General features: G+C 37.1%; 3 protein-coding genes across 3 annotated transcripts; all 3 read right to left on the reverse strand.

Annotated features, from left to right (window-relative positions):
• Positions 1–1,852: 1,852 nt before the first annotated feature.
• Positions 1,853–2,650, reverse strand: LOC139503300 (uncharacterized). Its single transcript, XM_071293061.1, has one exon. The coding sequence runs from the start codon at positions 2,648–2,650 to the stop codon at positions 1,853–1,855; it is 798 nt and encodes a 265-aa protein (XP_071149162.1).
• A 791-nt stretch (positions 2,651–3,441) lies between these two features.
• On the reverse strand, positions 3,442–6,528 carry LOC139503301 (uncharacterized). The gene is made up of 3 exons (XM_071293062.1): positions 6,453–6,528; positions 4,240–5,595; positions 3,442–4,085 (listed from the first exon to the last, which is right to left on the reverse strand). The coding sequence occupies exons 1-3, from the start codon at positions 6,526–6,528 to the stop codon at positions 3,442–3,444; spliced, it is 2,076 nt and encodes a 691-aa protein (XP_071149163.1).
• A 13,372-nt stretch (positions 6,529–19,900) lies between these two features.
• On the reverse strand, positions 19,901–21,879 carry LOC139503305 (uncharacterized). The gene is made up of 2 exons (XM_071293065.1): positions 20,328–21,879; positions 19,901–19,905 (listed from the first exon to the last, which is right to left on the reverse strand). Exons 1-2 carry the CDS (start codon positions 21,877–21,879, stop codon positions 19,901–19,903), a joined length of 1,557 nt encoding a protein of 518 aa, XP_071149166.1.
• Between the last annotated feature and the right edge of the window lie 1,386 nt (positions 21,880–23,265).

Consider the following 23,265-nt stretch of genomic DNA (forward strand, 5'->3'; position numbering starts at 1 on the left):
AAGGGAACTTTGATAAAACAAATTTATAAAATTTATTGTCAGTAACTTGATAAAGGAAATCAATGTTACATTACACTTGTAGTAGGAGGTATGTTCGAGTAATGAATGGATGTGTAGGGCGTTTATGTTTATGTTTCTACTGTCAGATGATGACTCAGCTTTTGTCTCCAAAGGTTTGGAACCCTCAAATGACAGTGTTGTTCCAACCCCTGATGGGCATAATGGGAAAAGGAACGTGTGCAGGGAAGTCGCTGGTATCTGCACGGAGGCATTAGCCGTGCACGTTTGTGTTTGGTATATTTTAATAGAAAAGAAAGGATTAGAAGTATCATTCATGAAACGAAATCAGTATATATACACATAGAAAAACACAAAAATTGAAGGAACAGCGTTTGATGGTCATTTATCCCGCTGTCTAACATTTGAGCTGCTAATATTTATCATAAATATAATACAATGAACCTGCTGGCTAAGCTTTAAAACATCTTACCTTGTTCACTAACTAAGTTACCAACATACAAATATCAATAAAAGGAACCTCACTCCAGGTAAAATACATCATGCATAACACGTCCATATGTGTATATCATAATAATGCAGATATTATTGAATGTATTTAAATTACTTAATAAAATCGATCTTTGATTGGTTAATTATTTTGATTGATAATGTTAATTCTCTTTCAGTCACCAGCTAATAAGATAAAAAAAAAAAGTAGCAAAACCCAATACAATAGATCATTAAAAGCCTTGCCCTAAGAGGGAGCAAACACTGATAACTTGTGTATGTCTTAAGAATTGTTTTCAAGCCATATTTGCTTTTCAGAAATGAAGGATGAACAAAATAAAATAAAAATTGAGATCTTTTTGTCAGATCAAGAGCTGTTTTTATAAATACAGGTATATTTTAAGTTATTTTACAATTAGTAACATCAATTTTATGCCTGTAAAGGTTTGCGTGAATTAGATGTGGATACTAAAAAAATCCAAAAATTGTTTAAAGTTCATACAACCTAAGACTCTTTCATCAAACATTTGACTTTTCTACACTTTACACAAGTATTCCCCATTTCAAACTAAAAGATAAATTGAGTTGGTTTTGCTATATATGTTTCATAAAAAATAATGACCAACGTAGATACATGTATCTTGTCTTTTGGAGGGATTAATTCTACTTTGTTGTAACATCTCTTGTTTCCTATGCTGAGCCGGACTCAACTAGTTTAACCACGTTACTGCAATCGCAATCTCGATGAATATATAAAGAACACAACTTGTTTTGAAAATTGTAATTAATATATTCCACCAGAAAGGTTTACATAGTAGTCAGTAGATTGGTAAACTGAAAGAAATAAAAATACAATATTTTACAATGTGTACGAATTAAATATGAACGTTAAATACAAGATTATTAATCGAGTCAAAAACGAAAGTAGAATTTACAGTTCATTTCTCGGATATAAATAACTTACAGTTCGTATGTATTTATAAATCACTTATCCAAAAATAACGGAGTTAAACAGATTAATTTATCAGTTTATGATTGAATCAAACGTACTCAGTTGACAGTGGTATGTCTCAATTTCCTCAGAAGGTAAAAAAAGTCGTCCATTTTCCATGTGTTGAAAAGTTGATGCGGACGGTGTCACAGAAATTAAAGGTAGTCTATAAATACGTTGATTTAAGAAATCGGTCCAGTTCAATTTGTTCCGGATAAATATGAAAACATGTAATAAACATTGAATGTGGAACAGAATACTCCTCGTCTGATGTCTTACTGATATCACTATTTCAAATATATCACACAATTGAATATCTGATTATATAAATCCAAAGTATCACTATAATATTAATTATACACAGTAATTCTCGATGAGAAGAATCATGTCCACGATTGGTCTTGTGTACACGGATGCTTTTCCATTTACGACTACTCGTACTTCTACTTTCCGGACATGTTCGTCGGATCCTTTGAACGATTTTAATATAACTCCTATGGGCCATTGAGTGCGGCAAAGATTTTTGTCCTTTATGAGAATGACGTCTCCCGTGATAAGATCACGGCGATCGTTGGTCCATTTTCGTCGTGGTTGTAGTAACGGCAGGTACTCTTTTCTCCAACGGGACCAGAAAACACTGGCCAGAGCCTGTACACGTCTCCATTCGGCTAGACATAGATCCCGTTTGTCGAATTCTCCAAGCTGATCTGAAGTGAAGATGTAATCGGTCTTTTGTGTCAATAACATAGCTGGTGTTAAGATTAGCAGATTCTCTGAATCTGTTGATACTGGTACCAGAGGTCTTGAATTGATTATTGCCGAAACTTCTGCCATGAACGTATTTAGCACGTCATGCGTTATATTCCTTCCAGCGGCGTTGATAAGCATAGAGTCGAGTATTCTCCTTGCTATACCAATCATTCTTTCCCAGGCTCCACCCATGTGGGAAGAATGTGGCGGATTGAAGATCCAAGTTGTACCAGAATTGTACAGAAAGTTCTTGAAGGGTCCATCTTCAACATTGATTGAGTCAATCTTTAAATCGTCGATTGCGCCAATAAAGTTTGTTCCACGGTCGGATCGGAAAATCTTAACTTGACCTCTTATAGCGGCGAATCTTCTGACGGCGTTAATGAAGGCTGAAGAGCTCATTTCCTCGATTAGTTCGATGTGAACAGCTCTAGTCACTAAGCATGTGAAAAGAATTGCCCAACGTTTTGAGTTTGCGTATCAACCACGTGTTTTACGTGAAACAATTTCCAGGGTCCAAATGTGTCTATTCCAACGTTGGTAAACGGAGGTGATGGTTCAAGACGGTCCTCTGGCAAATCAGACATGATTTGACACTCAGTTTTTCCTCTTAGTTTGCGGCATGTCACACATTTGTGAATGAGAGAAGAGATCAAGCGCTTAGCTCCGACGATCCAGAATCCTGCGGATCGAATCGCTCCATCCGTGAAATGGCGACCTTGATGTTTTATCTTATCATGGTACAAATGTAGTGTCGGACTAATAATGTCGCTATATGATGGCGTCCAGGGACGATCAATGGTTTCTTTTCACGGAGGTTTAAGTCAGATTTAGCAATACGGCCTCCTACTCGTAATAGTCCTCGTTCGTCCAAAAACGGATTTAGGTTAGCTATCGGGCTCCGCTTATGAATTTGTTGCTGACGTTTAATGCAATCTATTTCATCTCCGTAAACTTCAAATTGAGCAGATATTAAGATGAAATTTTCGGCATTCGAATTAAAAGCCTTCCAGAGAAGTCACTGGTGCTGCCTGTTTTGACCCGTGTAAACGGGAAAAACGTTCTAAAAAGGCTATCGCTCGCACAAGTGATGTCCAGTTGGAGAATCTGTTGAATCTATCAGTTCCGATATCTTTATGCTCAAGTGTGGCAAATGTTTTTGCAACATTAACAGTTGTACGGATTTCTCCATCTTACTCTGGGTCTATTAGCTGATATATGTCCTTAGAATTCTTCTGTTCTGAGAAAAGAAGTTGTCTTGGTCCTAATAACCATTCACTGTTATGAATTTCGTGAGCAGGTACGGACCTCGTTCCAGAATCTGCGGGATTACGGTTAGTTGGTACATAATTCCATTGACTTGGAGTGCTAAATTTCCTAATCTTCTCCACTCTATTAGCGACATAGATAAAGAACCTTCTTGTCTCGTTACTGATGTAACCTAAGACAACTTTACTGTCTGTGTAGAATTTCACGTTGTCTATGTGTAAATCTAAGTTATCCACAATGGTTTGTGTGATCTCAACTGCTAATACGGCAGCAGATAGTTCAAGTCGTGGAATAGTATGACCACTTGTTGGTGCGACTTTAACTTTCCCAAGAATAAAACCTATGTGTGGTTCACCACTACTGTCGATTGTGCTTAGATATGCAACAGCTGCTATGGCTTTTTCTGATGCATCAGAGAAGACATGTAACTCCTTTGTGGCGGTTTTGCTGAGATACGGCACGTAGGTACGTGGAATGCGCAATGTTTCGATAGCAATTAGAGTATCTCTCCAAGATTTCCACTCATCTGCTGTCTCATCAGTGAGAGGTTGGTCCCAATCGACGGTTTCTATAATATTTTCCTTAATAGGAGTTTCCCTTGTATAATCACCGGAGCCAAAAAACCAAGAGGATCGTAGAGACTTTATCGTTGATAAAATTCCTCTCCGAATGATCGGTTTATTTTCTGATGATAATTGAAATAAGAAGTTGTCAGTGTTTACGTCCCAGCTGAGTCCAAGAATACGTTGTAGGGGGTTTACTGTCGGATTCTAAGTCTAGATCCTTTAGATTTGAAGCCAAATCATTGGCATGAAACGCAGACATAACTTCTGCACAATTAGAGGCGAACTTGTGAAGCCTTAAGTTTCCATACTTTGCTAATGCTTGTTGTGTGTCCTTCATGAGCTTAACAGCTTCCTCTTTTGTAGGACATGACGTAAGAACATCGTCGACATAGAAGTCTCTAGTAACAAAGCTAGTCGCGTGACTGCCAAACTCTTGTTCTGATGCTTGAGCTGCTTTTCTGAGTCCAAGCGTAGCAACGACAGGTGACGGACTATTTCCGAAAACATGAACTCTCATGCGGTATTCGACAAGGTTCTCCTGTAGGTCATTGTTTTTATGCCATAAAAATCTCGGGTAATTTCGGTGGTCTTTTCTTACTACATAGCAGTGAAACATGTGTTTAACGTCTGCAGTTACTGCGACCATTTCTTTCCTGAAACGCAGCAGTACTCCCAAGAGATCGTTGGTCAAGTTTGGACCTGTTAACAGGACACTGTTGAGTGAAACTCCGTTACATTTGGCGGAAGAATCAAACACACCCCTAATCTGATCGGGTTTCTTCGGATGATAAACACCAAACAATGGCAAATACCAGCGCTCTTCATGGTCGTCCAATGGTGGAGCGAGCTCTGCATGGTTATTGTCAAGGATCTTACTCATAAATGTAAGAAAGTGTTCCCGCTTTACTGGGTTTCTATTCAGACTAGTGTCTAACATATTAGCACGATGTAGAGCTTGTTGTCTGTTGCTTGGCAACGACTGTCTTGGCACTCGGAACGGTAACGGTGCTACCCAACTTCCTTCCGAGTCTCTCACAAATTCGTTGTTTATTTGCTTCATGAACATTTTGTCCTCATATGACATTCCAGGCTTATCATCGTCCCTTGTTTTTTCAAAGAGTGGCGATTGTAAATCTTTCGTTACAGGGTCCGTGTAATTTTCCCGAATGTCAAACTTGCTTGTGCATGGTTGAAAGTTTGACGGTTGTCCAGTAGGTAGAATGTTGGTTATTTTGACGTTTAATTCAAAGGGTACGTGCTGCTTGTTAATGCAGGCCTCTCCTATCACTACCCAACCAAGTTTCAATTGTTGTGCATATGGAGTTCTGGGTGGTCCAATGCGCTGGTCAAGGACGTGGTGTGCCTCTATAAGGTCTCTGCCAATTAGGAGAAGAATTTGGCAATTTTCGTCTAATGGTAGAATGCTTCCTCTGAGTTCTTTTAGATGAGGGTGATGTATTGTGACTTCCGGAGTAGGAATTTCGTCCCTATTATTGGGAATATGATCACATTCTATCAAGACCGGCAGGTCAAATTTGTCACTACCATTACACCCAATTTACAATAGCCTTGACAAATCTCACTACTAGTCTTGTTTGTAGTCTGTTCTACTGTCTTCTCTACTACTTGATGGTCTATTATTGTCCTTTGTACCCCAATGAATTCTTTAGTAGTTTATTTAGTAACGCTTCGAATATCGGGAAATTAGTTCGTTTGGTGTATATAGCTCATCAATTACTTGATTACTCTTTGTTGCCTAATCTTCTTTGCTAATGGATCAAATGTTACTCTGAAGGCAAGTTTGTTTCGAGTATGAGTTGTATTTTTCGTTTAAATTGTTTCACGTTTTGTCATGTCGGTCCTTTCTGACTGACTACAAGGTATCTGGTTTGCTAATTACTAGAACGGTATGAAAATATATATTTTACCCAACACATTGTAGAAAAAAGTATGCAAAAGTTAAAAGTAATGTTTGCACGTCAAAATCGTACAAAGTTGAAAATTAATTTCCCTAAGGAAAAAATCCACCTCCCTCAAAAAATAGCAACTGGTTGCTAACTGGAATATATAAGTAACCATAATCGGAAGGACAACAGTTTTTCTGATCCGCGAAAGATACCACACATACCGCAATACCGGTATGTAAAAAAAATTATGGCGAACGACGGACGGGTTATAGTAGACAATAAACCATATGTGCTAATTTCAAAATTCAAGAGTATAGACTTTCAAAATGAACTAACATATTCTAATTTCCATCGATATTGAGTTTTCATCAAGAAATAGACTAAGCTGCTTGGTTTTTTTTTATTTGTTGTTAGTGGCTTTGAACTGGCTGTCAGTAACTGTGAGTACTCACAGATCTGTACCTAGTGTCATTTTGTTGATAGGATATACAAGTATCCGGCCACGTTTACTCTGTGTAGCATTTTTCTTTGTATCCATCTGATGAGTTGATCCTTTTTCACTTCATGTGTATTGTTCTTTCTAATGTTGTACCTTTACATCACTGTCCAAGGTTAGTGGGAGGATTGGGAGGCCGGTAACATGTTTAACCCTGCCACATTCTATATGAATGTGCCTGTCCCAAGTCAGGACCTTGTAATTCAGTGGTTGTCGTTTGTTGGTGTGTTATATATATTTGTTTTTGTTCATTTTTTATGCATAAATTAGGCCGTTAGTTTTCTCGTTTCAATTGATTTACTTTCGTATTTTCAGAGCCTTTTATAGCTGACTATGCAGTCTTGGCTTTGCTCATTGTTGAAGGCCGTACGGACGGTGACCTGTATATTCACACGGAAAACCATTTGTACATGTGATTCTTTTACGATTAAAGATCTTTTTTTTTTAAAGTGTAGTTTTTCTTATTCTTTTTCTTTCCCTTCCTCGTTCATTTATTAGGTTTTTGTTGGGGTGGAAATGAAAAGAAATGAGAAATAAGTTTTTGAATGTTGTATTTTAATTGATTTTGATATGGAAAGATAATTAGGCCATGTGCAAAAGGGTCATATTTACAGTTTTCTGAACATCTCTCGACTAGCTTGTCCATAAGGGTGAGGATGTGTATTGGCTAAATTCGTTAGACGGATTAGTTCAATCTTTCTGAATTTTGGATATATTTTTGGACTATAGTACTGTACACAACACATTTGACAGGAAGACTTGGTACATTTTTAAGGTAGCACAAAAAAAAGATTTTTCATCCCCAATCAGACATCTTTAAACTGATGTAATTCCACTCATCTTTCTTTAAATTTTATAAATGAGGTACCAAAAGAAAGAAGAAGGATTATTCTTTCAAATTGTGATAATTTCATTATGACATAATTATTACATAATCAATTGTTATGTAATTAGTTGCCATTCTGTGATGTCCATACTTGAATGAATTAAGCTTCTTTGTTCTTCATAGCATCCTAAATTTTTTTTATAGATTCTTGCACAACACAGTTTGACCTCCAAAACTCTGTCTCAGATTTTTCCTATTGTATTTCATTCTCTCATAAATCTTCAATGAAGTTTGCAACATCAATTCATTAGAGATCACTAAGTTCAATTGAGTATAAAATTTGTTCTATTGATGATTTTGGAAATCTGAGACACAGTTTTGGAGGTAGCACAATACAAAGATGGTATTCTATTTCTGATAGAATGTCAGATAGTTCATCAAGACGTGCGTTGTCCTTATTCGTCAAGGTTGGGAATTTGTCAAGTTTACTCCTGAGAGAGGCTTCCAACATTTCTGGAGCACCATACCGCTCGTCAAGCCTTTTCCATAATCTTTGTATACCTGTTGTAGGATTATTGGCGTTCGACGCTCTTATGCTTATGGCATGTTTAGCAGACTCTGGACCGAGCCACTTAATCAGTAAGTCGATCTGTTCTGAGTCAGAGACTTGTAACTCATCAGTCACGTTCTTGAAGCTTACTTTCCATGTATGGAAGGATTCTGCCCGATCGTTAAAGCTTGTTAATCGGGAGAAAAGCAGGTACTTACGTAAGAGAAATCTAGTTATCTCCGATGTGGGGTTGATTTGTTACTGGTGTGCAACAGGGATCTCTTCTTTAACACCATGTTTGTTGTGTTCAGCAGGGATCTCGTCTGAAAGGCTTAGTTTTTGTAAGCCGGTTACCATTCCCTGATCTGGGATTAAGGTAACTTCTGGTGACTTAGTATCGGAAGGCAAGACAGCAGATGTCTGTGGCGGCAAGTTCAGTACCATGGATGCCTTAGTTTTTCGAAAATTTTTAACTTTAAACAGGAAATTTATAAAAAAAAATTGACCACATTATTGATATTTATGTCAACACCGAAGTGTTGACTACTGGGCTGGTGATACCCTCGGGGACGAAACGTCCACCAGCAGTGGCATCGACCCAGTGGTGTAAACTGTTATCAAAGGTACCAGGTTTATAATTTAGTACGCCAGACGCGCGTTTCGTCTACATAAGACTCATCAGTGACGGTCATATCAAAATATTTATAAAGCCAAGCAAGTACAAAGTTGAAGAGCATTGAGGATCCAAAATTCCAAAAAGTTGTGCCAAATACGGCTAAGGAAATCTATGCCTGGAATAAAAAAAATCCTTAGTTTTTCGAAAATTTTTAACTTTAAACAGGAAATTTATAAGAAAATGACCATTGTCGATATCGCAAAGTAGACGATGTCGACACGATATTCCATAACGTTGTCTGTGTCGTTTCATACTCTTGTCTACATCGCTGACCTTGACGATATCGCGAGGTAGACAATGTCGAAACAATATTGTACAACGTTGTTGATATGGTTTCACATTCTTGTCCACATCGTTGACATGCACGATATCGCGAAGTTGACAATGTCGACACGATATTGTACCACGTTGTCAATATCGTTTCATACTGTTGTTTTGGTTAATTGACATTTGAAGTTAATATTATATTATTGATTGTTATTATTAATATGGAGAAAAAGTAATCCATGACATATAAATGTAGAGTTTAACTGAGTTTTGTTAGATCCAAACCATCGCAATATCGGCGATGTCAACGATGTCGTCAAGATGTCGATGATGTCAACGGTGTAGAAGAGTAAGGAGAACGATGTAGACGATGTCGTCACGATGTTGTCAATATCACGATGTCTGCGATTTCACCGATGTAGACAGGAAAAGAGACGATGAGACATTGTTACGAGCAGGTACAAAAATTTATCATGACCGAAATTGAAAATATCGGCAATATCGTCACTACATCGTGCACAGAACATAAAATTCTTTGAAACTGACATTATAAAGATACTGGATTTCTTGATTGACCACATATTTGTTTCGATTGGAGGATGTGTTTTCAACAGACTATCGGCATTCCCAGGGGATATGTGTCCCTCTTCTTGGCGACTTGTTCCTTATTCTTATGAGACTGACTTCACACAGGAATTTCTTATGAAGAAAGAAAAGAAGTTAGTAGTATCATTTAATTGTCCTTTCCGCTATATAGATAGATGTTGTTCTATCACTAAATAGTTGAACATTTGGTAAACGCATCTATCCAATCAACTAGAGATAAAGGATGCAACAGATAAAGTTAAGTGTGTCTCATATATATCTTTACTAAGATATAAAAATTGACAATGCGGGTCAGTTGGAAAAAAAAACTTTATACGACTTTTGACTGAAGTCATGGAGAAGCTTACATAGACGTTGTACGTTGCCTAATCTCCTCCAAATTTACTGGAATAAAATACTGTTTAAACCTTAAACTTTACAACAAAAGATATGATTTCAGCTTTCTAATTGTGGACTTTCCATTTCTACATATATGTAGCAACATTCCAGTAGCGCCTACATACGGAGTATATATCTCCCAATTGATACGATATTCCCAGGCTTGTAATTCCTATCATGATATTCTTGAAAGAGGGTTGCTGCTCACAGCGTATTTTTTAAATCAAGAGTTCCTATTGGTGAAGTTTTAAAATCATTCCTTCGTAAATTTTACGGACTCAATCACGAGGTGACTGATGGTTATGCAATATCAGTCTCACAGATGATAGCGGAGATGTTCCCAATGTCGTAATCACAATCACGTCAACTTTTCAAGAAAGTGACGTACCGTAAGAATGTGACCTACCGACTACCGTATGAGACTTGAGACCGGGTTTATAAAAATATAAGCAACACGAGGGTTGCCACAAGTTTTTGGCGGGGTTCATGTTTCTTAGTATTTAGTTTTTTATGTTGTGATGTAAACTATTGTTTGTTCATTTGTTTGTTTTCTTTCTTTCTTAGCCACCCTTTGGTATCTTTTTGTCCCTCTTGTAGAAACATAAACAATGAAATACAACACCGTCAACATTTATTGTATACATGACATCAAGAATCACATATGAAGATAAGTGTCCTTACATGTGCCGAGCTTTAAATCTTAACTCTCACTGGACGAAGGTGTGTGTTTATACATATCTAAATGGACGATCTCACGGCATTGTTTACCATAGGCTCAGCCCCCCTCCCTTTTTTCATGGGAAAAAAATTGGTTGATTTGTTATGTATTAGGGTTGAATTCTGTTCGAGGTCGGGGCTATTCCAGGTAAGGGTGTAAGGTCAGACCCGTAATGCTGTTTTTGATGTTTCTTGAGTATTAGCGTGCTTATGGAGAATAAAGACGTGTTTGTAATGATGTCTTGTCCATTTATTTAGTCCCCGTAAAAGGCAAGAACATCTCATGGTGGAGGACTTCAAATGGATTAATTTGTTCTGTAAACCGCTTTTGACAATTTGTTTCAATTTTATACTGTGTAACTGAAATATTTTTGTGAATTACCACGAGGATCGATTTGCGTGCACTGAAGCGTGACACTACATGTAGGCGGCAAGCACATGGTTTTTACACAGAGACAATTTTTATTTCCGTTGGTTGTTGAAATTTTTGTTCCCGAATGAGTCTTATTTCTAAAGCCGAGAAAAATCTCACCAACTTAAGTCCGAGGTTAGAAAATGTGGGAACTTTGAAAAATATACCTGTCGTTTTATCTGACAGTAAGGGAAGGTATTTAAAGGATCAGAATGTAGATAAACACCCTGAACGGAAAATTGTATGGTGGATACATCCCGGCACGACGGTACAACAGAATTCACAATGGTTGAAAGAAAAAGCTGTGAAGACATTTCAGGACGTAGGACAGATACACATTACTCTTTTTATATGGTTGGGCACCTGTGACTTAACATTCAAGACTGGTAAATATGTTTTTTTGAAATCATCTGATTTTCAAGTGGTAACAGATCTTTGCCAGGATTTTCGGGATATCTACACCTTTATACACCAGTTCCCAACAGTGCGACTTATTTTTCTTCAAGTTCCGTTTTATTCTATTTACTGGTGGAACAAGTTTCATAACCACCCTGACCCCGACCAGTTCTTAAAGAAGGACGATATTCTACATGAGCAGATATTAGAAGTGAATAAGTACATCATCACTTTAAACGAATTTTTAGGACAAAACTCACCGGATTTCAATTTGGACATTTTGGCATCCAGAAAGCGGCACTACGATCTGCAAACGAGTTATAGTACATCTTTCGCTCTGTACTTGGATGGGATTCATCCGTCACCTACACTAGCGAAGCTTTGGCTTCTCAGACTTTGTTTAAGGCTTAATAAAGATTGTAATTAAAACATTTACCTCACTGATTAGTATGTTTTTCACAGATTTTCAGTTTTGTATGTGAGAATTTATCTCGCTGCTCTTTGTATTGATACTTGAACATGGTTGTATGTATAGTGGTTCAGTGTATGTGAGAATTAACTCGCTGCACAAGGCATTAAACAAAGCGTAATACATTTAGACTGAAGTATACATATAAAAGTCATTCTAGCTCGCTAGACCCACAACTGTTGATTTTTGCTCTTTATATTAAAATGGCATCTTATGAATGTGTATGTGAGAATTTACTCGCTACATGTATAGGGTAATCCTGATCGTTGGTAACATAATTTTGTAAATGACTTCAAATCAACTCTCGGCAAATTTTTCTGATGACGAGTACAACAGTGAGGTCGAATTTGGATTGATATCAATTAAGTCGCCTGAAACCCCACTACTGCCTTTACCCGTTTCTGTATCACCATTGTCCCAGTACTCTGACGATTCCCTAGAATTTGAACTTGTACAACCACACTCTATTCTATCAGACGAATTTTTGTCGCTAAATCAGCTTCGGGAGCCAGATATTAATTATTTACTTACTCCGTCCCCAAAACTACCTTTGAACTTTTCAACATGTAATTCAAATCTTGCCATTTCAGACACGATGGAAAAACTAGCAAACTGTCGGAAATTTGGCGGCTATCCCCATGAAAATGCTGCATTATTTATTGCTGAGTTTGAATCATATGCAACCCTACATAACATCTCACCACTGGACGACAACCGAATAATAGCGGCGCTACATTTACATTTTACTGGTCCAGCATTAACCTGGTTTAATTCACTATCGTCTGAAAATATGGCATCATGGGAAGCTATAGTACATTTGTTCACAGACAAATATGTTGATTTAGACTGGCAAAATCCTACAGTTATGCTTGATAGTGAAATCTTTGAAAACATGTCTTTATCGTCAGGCCAGTCAATTGATGATTTTTATTGCCAACTTGTGGAAAAAGCAAATACATTGAAAAAACCTGATCACGAAATTTTAGTTAAATTCATTAAAGGGTTACCCGAACAACTAGCATTTTTTGTAAGAGCCGGTCACCATAGAGACAGTCCATCGGCATTAGCAGCCGCTAAAATGGGCGAAGCTTATGGGTATAGGAAGGCTGAGCTACAAGTAGCTGCGGCAAGTAAACAGGCAAAACCTAGTGATAAACGTGACTCCGAGTTCGCCTCCTTACAGTCACAAATAGACACTCTTACTAAGGCAGTCCAAAATTTAACTACATCTAAAACTGATGAAAGTACAAAACAAAACAGACATACCGATCGATTTGCTTATAGTCGTCAGCAGGCAACTTACCCCCCACAGGCAACAAACAGTCGTCACCAGGCAACCTATCTCCCTCAGGCAACAAACAATCTTTGTTTCAATTGTAATTCGCCAAATCATATTAAACGTTATTGCAACTGGAACGGACAAGGAGTTAGCAGTTCCGATATCACATGTCAGTTGTGTGACCAAATTGGTCATTTAGCGGTTAATTGTAAGAGACTTTTGGGAAACTGAACAGTCCCGGAGGACACCAGGCACGGTCTTTCGGGAGGACTGATATAGGTGCCAAATGTCGTAGTCGTTCGCCTTCTAGGTCATTTATTAACACTGTTCAATCTGAACATTTTCAAACTTCCGATGATGAAATGCAGTGTTCTACATCAAATATGGAAAGCCGGAATAAGTTTATTTATTTGCCTGTACAGATTTTGAATTTGAAAATTGCAGCCCTAGTAGATACGGGAAGCTCAATAAATGTAATTTCACAACAATTATTTAATTCAATACCTGAAACTCACAAGTCATGGGTAAATTCAACTAGTGAGAAAATTGTTTTAGCTAATAACCAATCTGTTAACATTATTGGTGTTTCACGAATTAAAATACAAATTCCACAAGGAAAACATTGGATTTTAGTACATGTATTTTCACAAACATCACATCCGTTATTATTAGGCACAGACTATTTGGTCTCGAAGAAAATTATGCTAGATTTTTCAAAGTTGACCGTATGTTCCCGTTTCTGTAAAGTGAAAAATCAAAAGCGTTTGTCAGTTTTGCCAAATTCTGAGATGATAGTATGGGGCAAAGTTCATAATGATATTTTACATGGTATGCAAGGAATATGCACGAACCATAATTATTTGTTTAAATTGGGTGTTTTGACAGCGAAATCGGTAGTTTCTGTAAATAAAGATAAACTGGTGCCTGTCAAACTGTTTAATTCTACAAATGAAATAGTTGATATTCCAAGGGGTCAGATTGTTGCGAAATTTGAGATACTTGACAATGACTCTGATTTAATAGCTACATGTATAGGAAATAGAGAAAATCCAGAGGTTAATAATGTACAGTTTTCGACCGAAAAGTGTGAAGATGGGGAACTTAGTGGGACAAAAATTTTCTCCTATTTTGATATTCCAAAACATTTATCTGAGTCTGAACAAGGACAATTGAAAGGGTTTTTAAAATCGCATGACAACATATTTGTAACAGATGAAAATCCTGCTTTAGGTTTCACGGACGTAGTGCAACACAAGATTATACTAAAACCGGATTTCAAGCCAAAATATCAGCGATCGTATCGCCTTACCCCAGATAAAAAACAAGTACTTCGGGATCATCTCGATCATTTGCTAAAACAAGGAATAATTTCCCCGGTTGGTGAAACCGAAGATATACCCATCACAAGTCCCATAGTGTTAGTTTCAAAAAGAGCCAAGGAGTCCCGAAATAGCCAAAATAGCGATTTCAATCAGTCTTCAAACAGTCTCTCTCAGTTCAGATTTTGTTGCGATTTCCGTTATTTAAATTCTCAGTCTCAGCAGTTTTTTTATGGACTACCAGAATTACAGGATTTAACAGAGTCTTTCTCAAACAGGACCCCGAATTTCATAACTCATATCGATTTAAGTTCAGGATTTTTTCAGATGCCTATATCTCCAGACAGCCAACGATATACCGCATTCAACACTTGTTACGGTACATATAAATTTCTCCGCCTACCAATGGGTTTAAGTTCATCGCCAGGATCATTTCAACTTTTAATGGACAAAGTGCTCCATGGGTTAACATTCAATTCATGTCTGTGTTATTTAGATGACGTTTTAATAACATCAGAAACCTTTGAGCAACACCTTAGTGATTTACATGAGGTATTTAATCGTTTACAAGCCGCTGGCCTAAAATTGGGCCCTAAGAAATGTCATTTTGCACAGAAATCTTGTTTGTTTCTTGGCCACCTTATTTCTAAAGACGGTATACAACCACCGCCTGATCGAATTACAGCAGTTCAAGAATATCCGTCACCCCGATCAGTACGTGAACTTCGCCGTGCACTAGGTCTGTTGAACTGGTTCAAGAAATTTATTCCAAATTTTAGCGCTGAAATAGAACCTCTAACCAAACTTCTTCGGAAAAACGCCAAATTTCGTTGGACATCAGAACAAGAAAATGCATTTACCAAGTTGAAATCTTTATTGACAAATTCTCCGATCTTAGCATTTCCAAATTTTCATACTGAGTTTTATTTAGCAGTGGATACCAGTTCTAAAGGTATAGGATACATGTTGTACCAGTATCAGGAGACAGCTAGCGATAGTAAGGATGTCAGTGTAATTCGTTTTGGTTCTAAGTCATTAAGCAAATGGCAAAGATCGTACGGACCTACAAAATTAGAATTACTAGGGATGGTAACAGCTATTTTAGATTGTGCAATGTATTTGAGGGGTCGTAAATTTATTGTCGAGTGCGACCACCAGGCCCTTCGGCCTATATTTCAAAAACAACTTAAAGGGGCCATATATGAACGCTGGGTAGCAATATTGCAACAGTTCAATTTTGAACTACGATATAAACCGGCAAAAGATATGCAGGTTGCAGACGCTTTATCTCGGTCAACTCGATTGACAAGTTGTGAAGGTATGATAGTCCTGATCAAGAGGACCCATTTTTTCCGTACGTTCCCGAACATGTTGGTGATATACAATTTGAAGGAAAGCGTGTTAAATTTCCGAAATTTATGGATTCTGAAAGTACTGATTTTCAAGAACACAATCTTCCGGAAGTTAACAACGTAATGCAAAGTCACGACTCCATTAGGAATTTAAAACATTTTAAGCGCAGTAAACAATTTCAAAACAAACAATTAGATTTTGGATATGACGCTGATACAGAAGATTACGATGTAGCAAATCAAACAATTTCCAAAATAAAAAGTCAGTTACCAGATTACATAAAATATTCACGGACAAATGTGACTCTGAAGACCGTAATATAACAGCAGATACAGGAAACCGTGATATACCGGAAACTTCATCTCAAAATATTGACACTGAAAATCAGTCAGAATCAGTCGATCACAAAACAAGTGCTAAAAATCAGGATACAGAAATTTCTACGGAAAAGGAAGATCATTCAAATTTTACAACGTTAAATACCGATGGTGACGAAACCCAAACTAATCTTAGTACAGAAACGGCTACAAGTGAGAACAATACGCAAGTTAAATTCACTGATTCAATTGAAATTTTTAGACATGGTGATTTTAGTAAGGACACTTTTCAAAAACTGCAAGTGCGGGACCCATACGTTGGACCTTTTATATCATATTTTGAACAGAATAAATTACCGTCTTCACAGAAAGCTGCTAGAAAACTTCTACTCGAAACTCCAAATTATGACATGGTGGATGGATTGCTTTTTCATACTCGTACAGCAAAGTATAAAACGGACAAAACTTTTCACTTCGTATCAACTAGCATTACCAGAGGTCGCTATTAAAACCGTTCTTCGATTGTACCATGACTCACCGTTAGGTGGACACGGTGGCATTCAACATACAGCGGACATGTTAAAAGAACATTATTATTTTCCGAAATTATTACAGAGTGTGACGGATTATGTTAGAAGTTGTCACGATTGTCAGAGCCGAAAAGTTACTCAAGTTAAAACAAAAGCCGGTATCGTCGCTTTTAAGACACCTGAAGCGCCTTTTCAGGTTTGGCAAATGGACCTATACGGACCTGTACCAGTGTCAGCAAAAGGAAACTCTTATATATTTACAGCCGTCGATGCGTTCACAAAATTTTTAGTTGCAGAGCCTATACCAAACAAAGATGCGTTGACAGTTGCGGAAGTCTTGTTTAAACTTGTATCTCAATATGGGGTTTGCGATACTCTGATCAGTGACAGTGGTTCGGAAGCCACCGCTCGTGCAATTAAGGAAGTGTGTCGATTACTGGAGATAAATCAGCAATTCACACCGAGTTTTACTCACCACTGTCTTGGTTTGTGTGAAAGAACGCATAGAACGTTTGCAGAACGCATGACGCCTTACATTCAACAGGGAAAACATTGGGAGGATATGGTACCATCTATTTTATTTTCATTAAATTCAACTGCCAATGACAGTGTAAAATATTCACCTTTTGAAATTCTTTACGGCAGTCGTCCTAAATTTCCTTTGTCGGGACACGTTCGTGATTTGAATTTAGCGTCAATCCCAAAAGATTATCATGACTATCTTAAACAATTTTCCGAAAGATTAGATATTATTCGGAATGAAGTAAAGGATCACGCACTAAAGTCGCAAACAGCAATGATGGAACGCGCTAATCAAAAAGTTCATAACTTAACATTAAGACTTGGCGACTTTGTATACATGAGTAAAGACCCGACAGGTGCAGGACATAAATTTAAATTCAAATTTGCAGGACCATATGTTGTTGAAAATTGTGAAAGTCCACACTTATATACATTAAAAGACCAGACTACATCTAAAATTTTCCCGTCAATCCATATTAACAGACTAAAGCCGGCATATGTTCGCAAACCTAATCAATGTAACTATTTCATGGATCCAGTTATTACAAATGTCAATCAGTTCACAGTAGAACACGATTTACTATCAGATGAACATTCGGAACACAGTGAGAACGATAGTCCATGCAATGATCTTGTTTCATCCGAAAATAAATTATCCAATGTCCCGGATGTAATCACATCAGGAAATAATTTACCCGTGCGACGTTCTAAAAGGACACACAGAAAACCCATGCGGTTCCGAGACACTAATTTTATGACACCTGAATCGTTCACAGATAGTCATATCAAAGAGAATGTTAAAATCAAACGTATACTAGCTTGTAAAATAGTGAACGGAACACATAAATATTTAGTTCATCTTTGTGGCGAACCTGCACAGAACGCACGTTGGATGGATATTTCTGATCTCAACGTTAAAGCCAAAGAGATTATTAGTAAAAGGCCCCCGCCTATAATAAATTAAGTGTATTATAGCTTGGGCGTGTGGAAATTATTCCGCCGCTTACAATGATATAAATGATCAAAGTAGCCTCTGCTCGTAACTGCATAAGCGTGTGGGATTTTCACTGCCGCTAATTCATAAGTTTCCAGAGATAAAGTTTGCGTAACAAAGTAATGTAAGAAAAAGAAAAGAAAAGAATCACCAGCATCATCTCTGTTGCACCTGATATTTGTGTGAGGGTTATCTCGCCGTCATTCGTATTCTTGTATAGATGTCCAACAATTTGAAAACTTTGAACTGTTAATTGAGTCACTTTATTAATGCTAATCGTTTGTTCAAATTTATTGCATTTCATTATATTTTTGGTTGACTTGGAATAGCCCATTTTTTTTAATAAGTGTGCATAAATTCATTCAAGATTTGCATATCAGTTTTCACTATTTGCACATAACTGATTTTCATCAAATTTGTTCATGATAACGGAAATCATTTGATAGCGTGTACATTTGATACAGTAGAATGAATGTTCATGTGGAATATTGTCAGTAGCGGTGTGATAGAAATCATAAACTGCCGTTTTAAGAGGTGTTGCTTTTCTGAAACATGTTTCATTAACTATAAATACGGATCCACGAGTCTGTGAGAGAGAGTAGGGGGGTGGGGTATGAGAGTGTGAGAGAAACAGTTATGGTGGATGAAACCTATTGTGGAAAGCTCATTTTCAATAAGAGGTAGCGGTCTCTGTTGGTTCCTTATCGATGTAAACAGCTACAGTCATGACAACATTGTTTCACTTATATATATATATATATATATATCAAACGTCTGAATAATAGTCAACGATTTTTCCCACGTGGGAGCTGGATCGTTACAAGTAACGATACATGTACACAATAAAATAAATTATATAAACGTCTAAAAAGTGTACATAACAACACCAATGATATAAAAAGGAACTATAAATGTAATTATTTATAAATATTTCGGATAACAGATATCCTTCGTCAGTCAGATTCTGATGTTAAATGAATCATCTTTAAGTCTTCTTAGATTAAACTTTTACTAAATCTTGAAATTTATACAATAAAAAAGGCAAACCGAACATCAGTTAAGACGCTTGCACCATTCTAAAAATTTGTTGAATATGACATAGGTTATATGACTAATTACATCAGAGAGTTCACATATATGCTTTAAATAAAAATAATAATGTGCGATGTGAACTAGCACAATTTTAAAGCTTTAACGGTGTCGATATTATGATGTTACAAGAAAGATTGCGTCAATAAGAATTCCAAATAAACAGCACTGAACGGTCTAAATTTCTAAATATTTCAGATTTGACAACTGTAGTGTAGTTACATTAGAGTCTGCGATGTTTAAAACAAACGGCCGTTAAAATATAATAACAAATTTTGACTAAAGTAAAATAGTTGGACGTGGCTTGGTACTTATACATCCCTCAAAAAATTAAGCAATTTAATTTGTTATATTCAACAGATTTATTTTAGAGATGAGTAAGGTAAAGAAATAGAAACGGAGACTGTAATAATAAGTAATATAACCCAGATGTGAAGCACTGCATGGTGTCGAACTACATTTATCCCATTTGGTGCCAAAGTTGTTAATTTTCTAATCCAAAATCTTTCCCGAGTAAGTCTATCCTCCCTAGACCAAGCAGAGTTGTGGTCAATGATAGTAATGGTCAGTCGATTGAGATCTGCCTTAGTGTGGCCAGGGGATCTCAAATGTCGACTAAGAGGGAGGTCTGGCTTGCATTGGTAGTCGCTACGATGACCGTTCATTCGTTTGTGAAACGGCTGTTCTGACTCGCCTACATACTGTTTACTACATTTACACTGTAGGAGATACACAACATTTGTAGTCTTGCAATTAACATTGCAAAATATGGTGTATTCTGTACCAGTGGAGTGACTGTTAAAAGTCTGGGTATCCAGTATTTGTTTGCAAGTCAGACATCGTTTGTTTCCACAACCCTTACAAGAGCCCACCGACGAAGAGCCTGCTTGAGAGGATAACTCAGCTCTCACCAGCAAGTCTTTAAGGCTTTTGGGCCTGCGGAAAGCCAGTACAGGTGGCTCGGGAAAGATCTTGGATAGTTTAGGATGTTTTTCGATATCTTTCCAACTTTCGCGGATAAGGTGAGACAAGTTGTCAAATTTTGGATTGTAAGTCAACACAAAAGGCACCCTCCTGTTGACCTTTTTGACTTTATATTGTAAAAGTTCATCTCGGCTGATGTTGCTAGCACGAGAAAAACCTTTATCAATGTCTTTCCTTTTGTAGCCTCGATGTTTTAGGTGACCGCGAAGTTCTTGTAGTCGTTTTTTGGCAACATCGTTGGTGGAGCAAATCCTTTTTATTCGTATGGCCTGGCTGTAGGGAATGCTCTTGGTGCAATGTTTAGGGTGACAACTTGAAGGAGACAGATATTGATGTTTGTCTGTGGGCTTGCAATACAGATCTGTAAATATGTTTCCATCCCTCACTTGCGTTGTAGTGTCAAGAAATGTGATCTTAGAGTCAGAGATTTCATATGTGAATTTTATTGAGGGATGGGCATCGTTGGCATGTTGAATAAACAAATCTAGTGCTTGTTCAGTATTATCCCACTTCATGTCAATATCGTCAATAAATCGGAACCAAGAGAGGGGTTGATAAAGATAAGAATTGAGAATTCTCTGTTCTAATTTCCCCATAAAAATATTGGCATAAGACGGGGCCATCTTTGTTCCCATTGCTGTTCCATTAACTTGGAGAAAGTGTTCACCATTGAATGTGAAGTTATTGCATTTTAAAACCAAAGTTAGAAGCTGGATGAGACATTCAGTTGGTGGATGTAAGGTGTTATGAGAGTTCCAGACTTCCCTACAGGCTTCAATACCATCATCATGGGGGATATTAGTATAGAGGGAGGTAACATCAAGCGAGACAAGGATCGTTTCAGGTGGGAGAGGGTTCAAAGATTCCATTTTTTTAAGATAATGTGTTGTGTCTTGTATATATGATGGTAAATTTTCTACGTGTGGTCGGAGATGAAAGTCAATAAATTCTGATATTTTCTCTGTAGGGTGGTCATTGGCGGAAACAATTGGTCTACCTGGATTATTGACTTTATGTATTTTGGGCAGAAGATAGAAACGCCCCGGCTTTGATTTTTCCGGTTTTAGATATTTAAATGTGGTTTCATCAATATGTCCCTGTTCACACATGTTTTTCAGGTTTGTGGTGATCTCTTTGTTAAATTGAGGGGTGGGGTCAGAGTCTAATTTCTTATAGAATCTCTCATCAGAGAGTTGACGTTCCGCCTCTTGAATGTAGTCACATCTGTCCATGACGACAACAGCGCTACCTTTATCTGCTGGTTTAATTATAATGTCGTCTCTGTTTTTAAGTAACCGCACAGCTTCGTTTTCTTCAGAAGATAAATTGTTGAATGTTTGGGAAGTAGCAGTGGACAGATGTGTTACGTCGGATTTAATTTTGTCAATAATATGTTCTAAAGTAGCACATTTACTGGGTTTAGGAATCCATGAACTTTTTTTCCTGAATCTGGGAATATCGACATCTTCTTGGTCGTCATCTGAGTCGAGATCACTTGTGTCACTATCAGTGGAACTTTTTGTGGTGTCCTTAGAAAAATATTCCTTGATTCTGAGGGATCTTGCTAACTTGTCTAGGTCATCTTCCAAAAGTATAGAATCTATTTTGCCCGGCGTGGGGCAAAAATTAAGACCTTTTGACAGTACCTTAGTTTCGGTCTCCGACAAAGCTACTGAAGACAAATTGACTACAGTGTTTGTAGAGTTCATGCAGCCTTGTTTTTTTCTCTTGAATCGGCGATTCCGGGATTTTTTTCCGGTTATGATGGTACGATTGAGAGTTAAGGTGGTCTGCTCTCTAACAACAGTGTCTAAAAGTACGCCGTCTCGTTTAAATTTATTAACTTGTTTTTTGTGTAATTTCCGGGATTCAATGCGCAAGATGTCATGGAGGCGCTCGTTGATGGTGAGCAATTCAGGACCGGAAAGTTCTTGGCATGCTTTATTGTAAAGATGGTTATAACTAGTTTGTAAATTTAAATGTTTATGAGACGCCTCAGCGTGTAATAGATCCATCAATTTCACGGAACTACTGTGGAGAATATTATTCCATCTATCCATAAATCTGATAGATTTTTCACCGGTGGTAAGGGGCGAGGCTTTCAAAATAAGCCCAATCGGAACGATACCCTGAGATAGATAAGTTTTTAAATTTGATACATGATGTTCGGTTTTAACTATTTTAAGACTCAAAGCTCTAAGCTTTTTAAAAAAAGACATAGTTTGCCTGATGGTAAGGCTGTAAGAAAAATCGGATCGCGAGATAAATCACTCGATACAGACTAAGAATAAAAATATATATCAAACGTCTGAATAATAGTCAACGATTTTTCCCACGTGGGAGCTGGATCGTTACAAGTAACGATACATGTACACAATAAAATAAATTATATAAACGTCTAAAAAGTGTACATAACAACACCAATGATATAAAAAGGAACTATAAATATAATTATTTATAAATATTTCGGATAACAGATATCCTTCGTCAGTCAGATTCTGATGTTAAATGAATCATCTTTAAGTCTTCTTAGATTAAACTTTTACTAAATCTTGAAATTTATACAATAAAAAAGGCAAACCGAACATCAGTTAAGACGCTTGCACCATTCTAAAAATTTGTTGAATATGACATAGGTTATATGCTATTTTACAAAAAAAATTGTATTGTGATTTCATAACGTTATCAAATTTTACTATCTAGCATATGAGTAAGATGTGAGATTGTAGAGCAAAGAGTTGAAACGCCAATGTATTGTATTGATTGTCACATGTATTAATCTGTATTATCTCCCTTACTCCATGTGTCATGATCATACATGTTTGATTGATGGGTTATTTCCCTTTACTGTTTACCGCCTCACGATCATTATTAAATGTGCCTTTCTAACGATCACATGTGTTATGTTTTCTCTGCTTACTGGCGTGGCGGCAGCGGTTTAAGAAACCCACATCTCAAATAACTCAACAATTTGAACATTATTCCACTCTAGAAGTAAAAGGTGAGCAGGAAAATTTGTCATTTATTCTGACTAACACGACAACATTTTCTATTGTTGGACTTAACTGATCTTTACAAAATGGCAGGCACACGTG

This window comes from Mytilus edulis, chromosome 14 (genome assembly GCF_963676685.1).
Source record: "Mytilus edulis chromosome 14, xbMytEdul2.2, whole genome shotgun sequence".
NCBI lineage: Eukaryota > Metazoa > Mollusca > Bivalvia > Mytilida > Mytilidae > Mytilus > Mytilus edulis.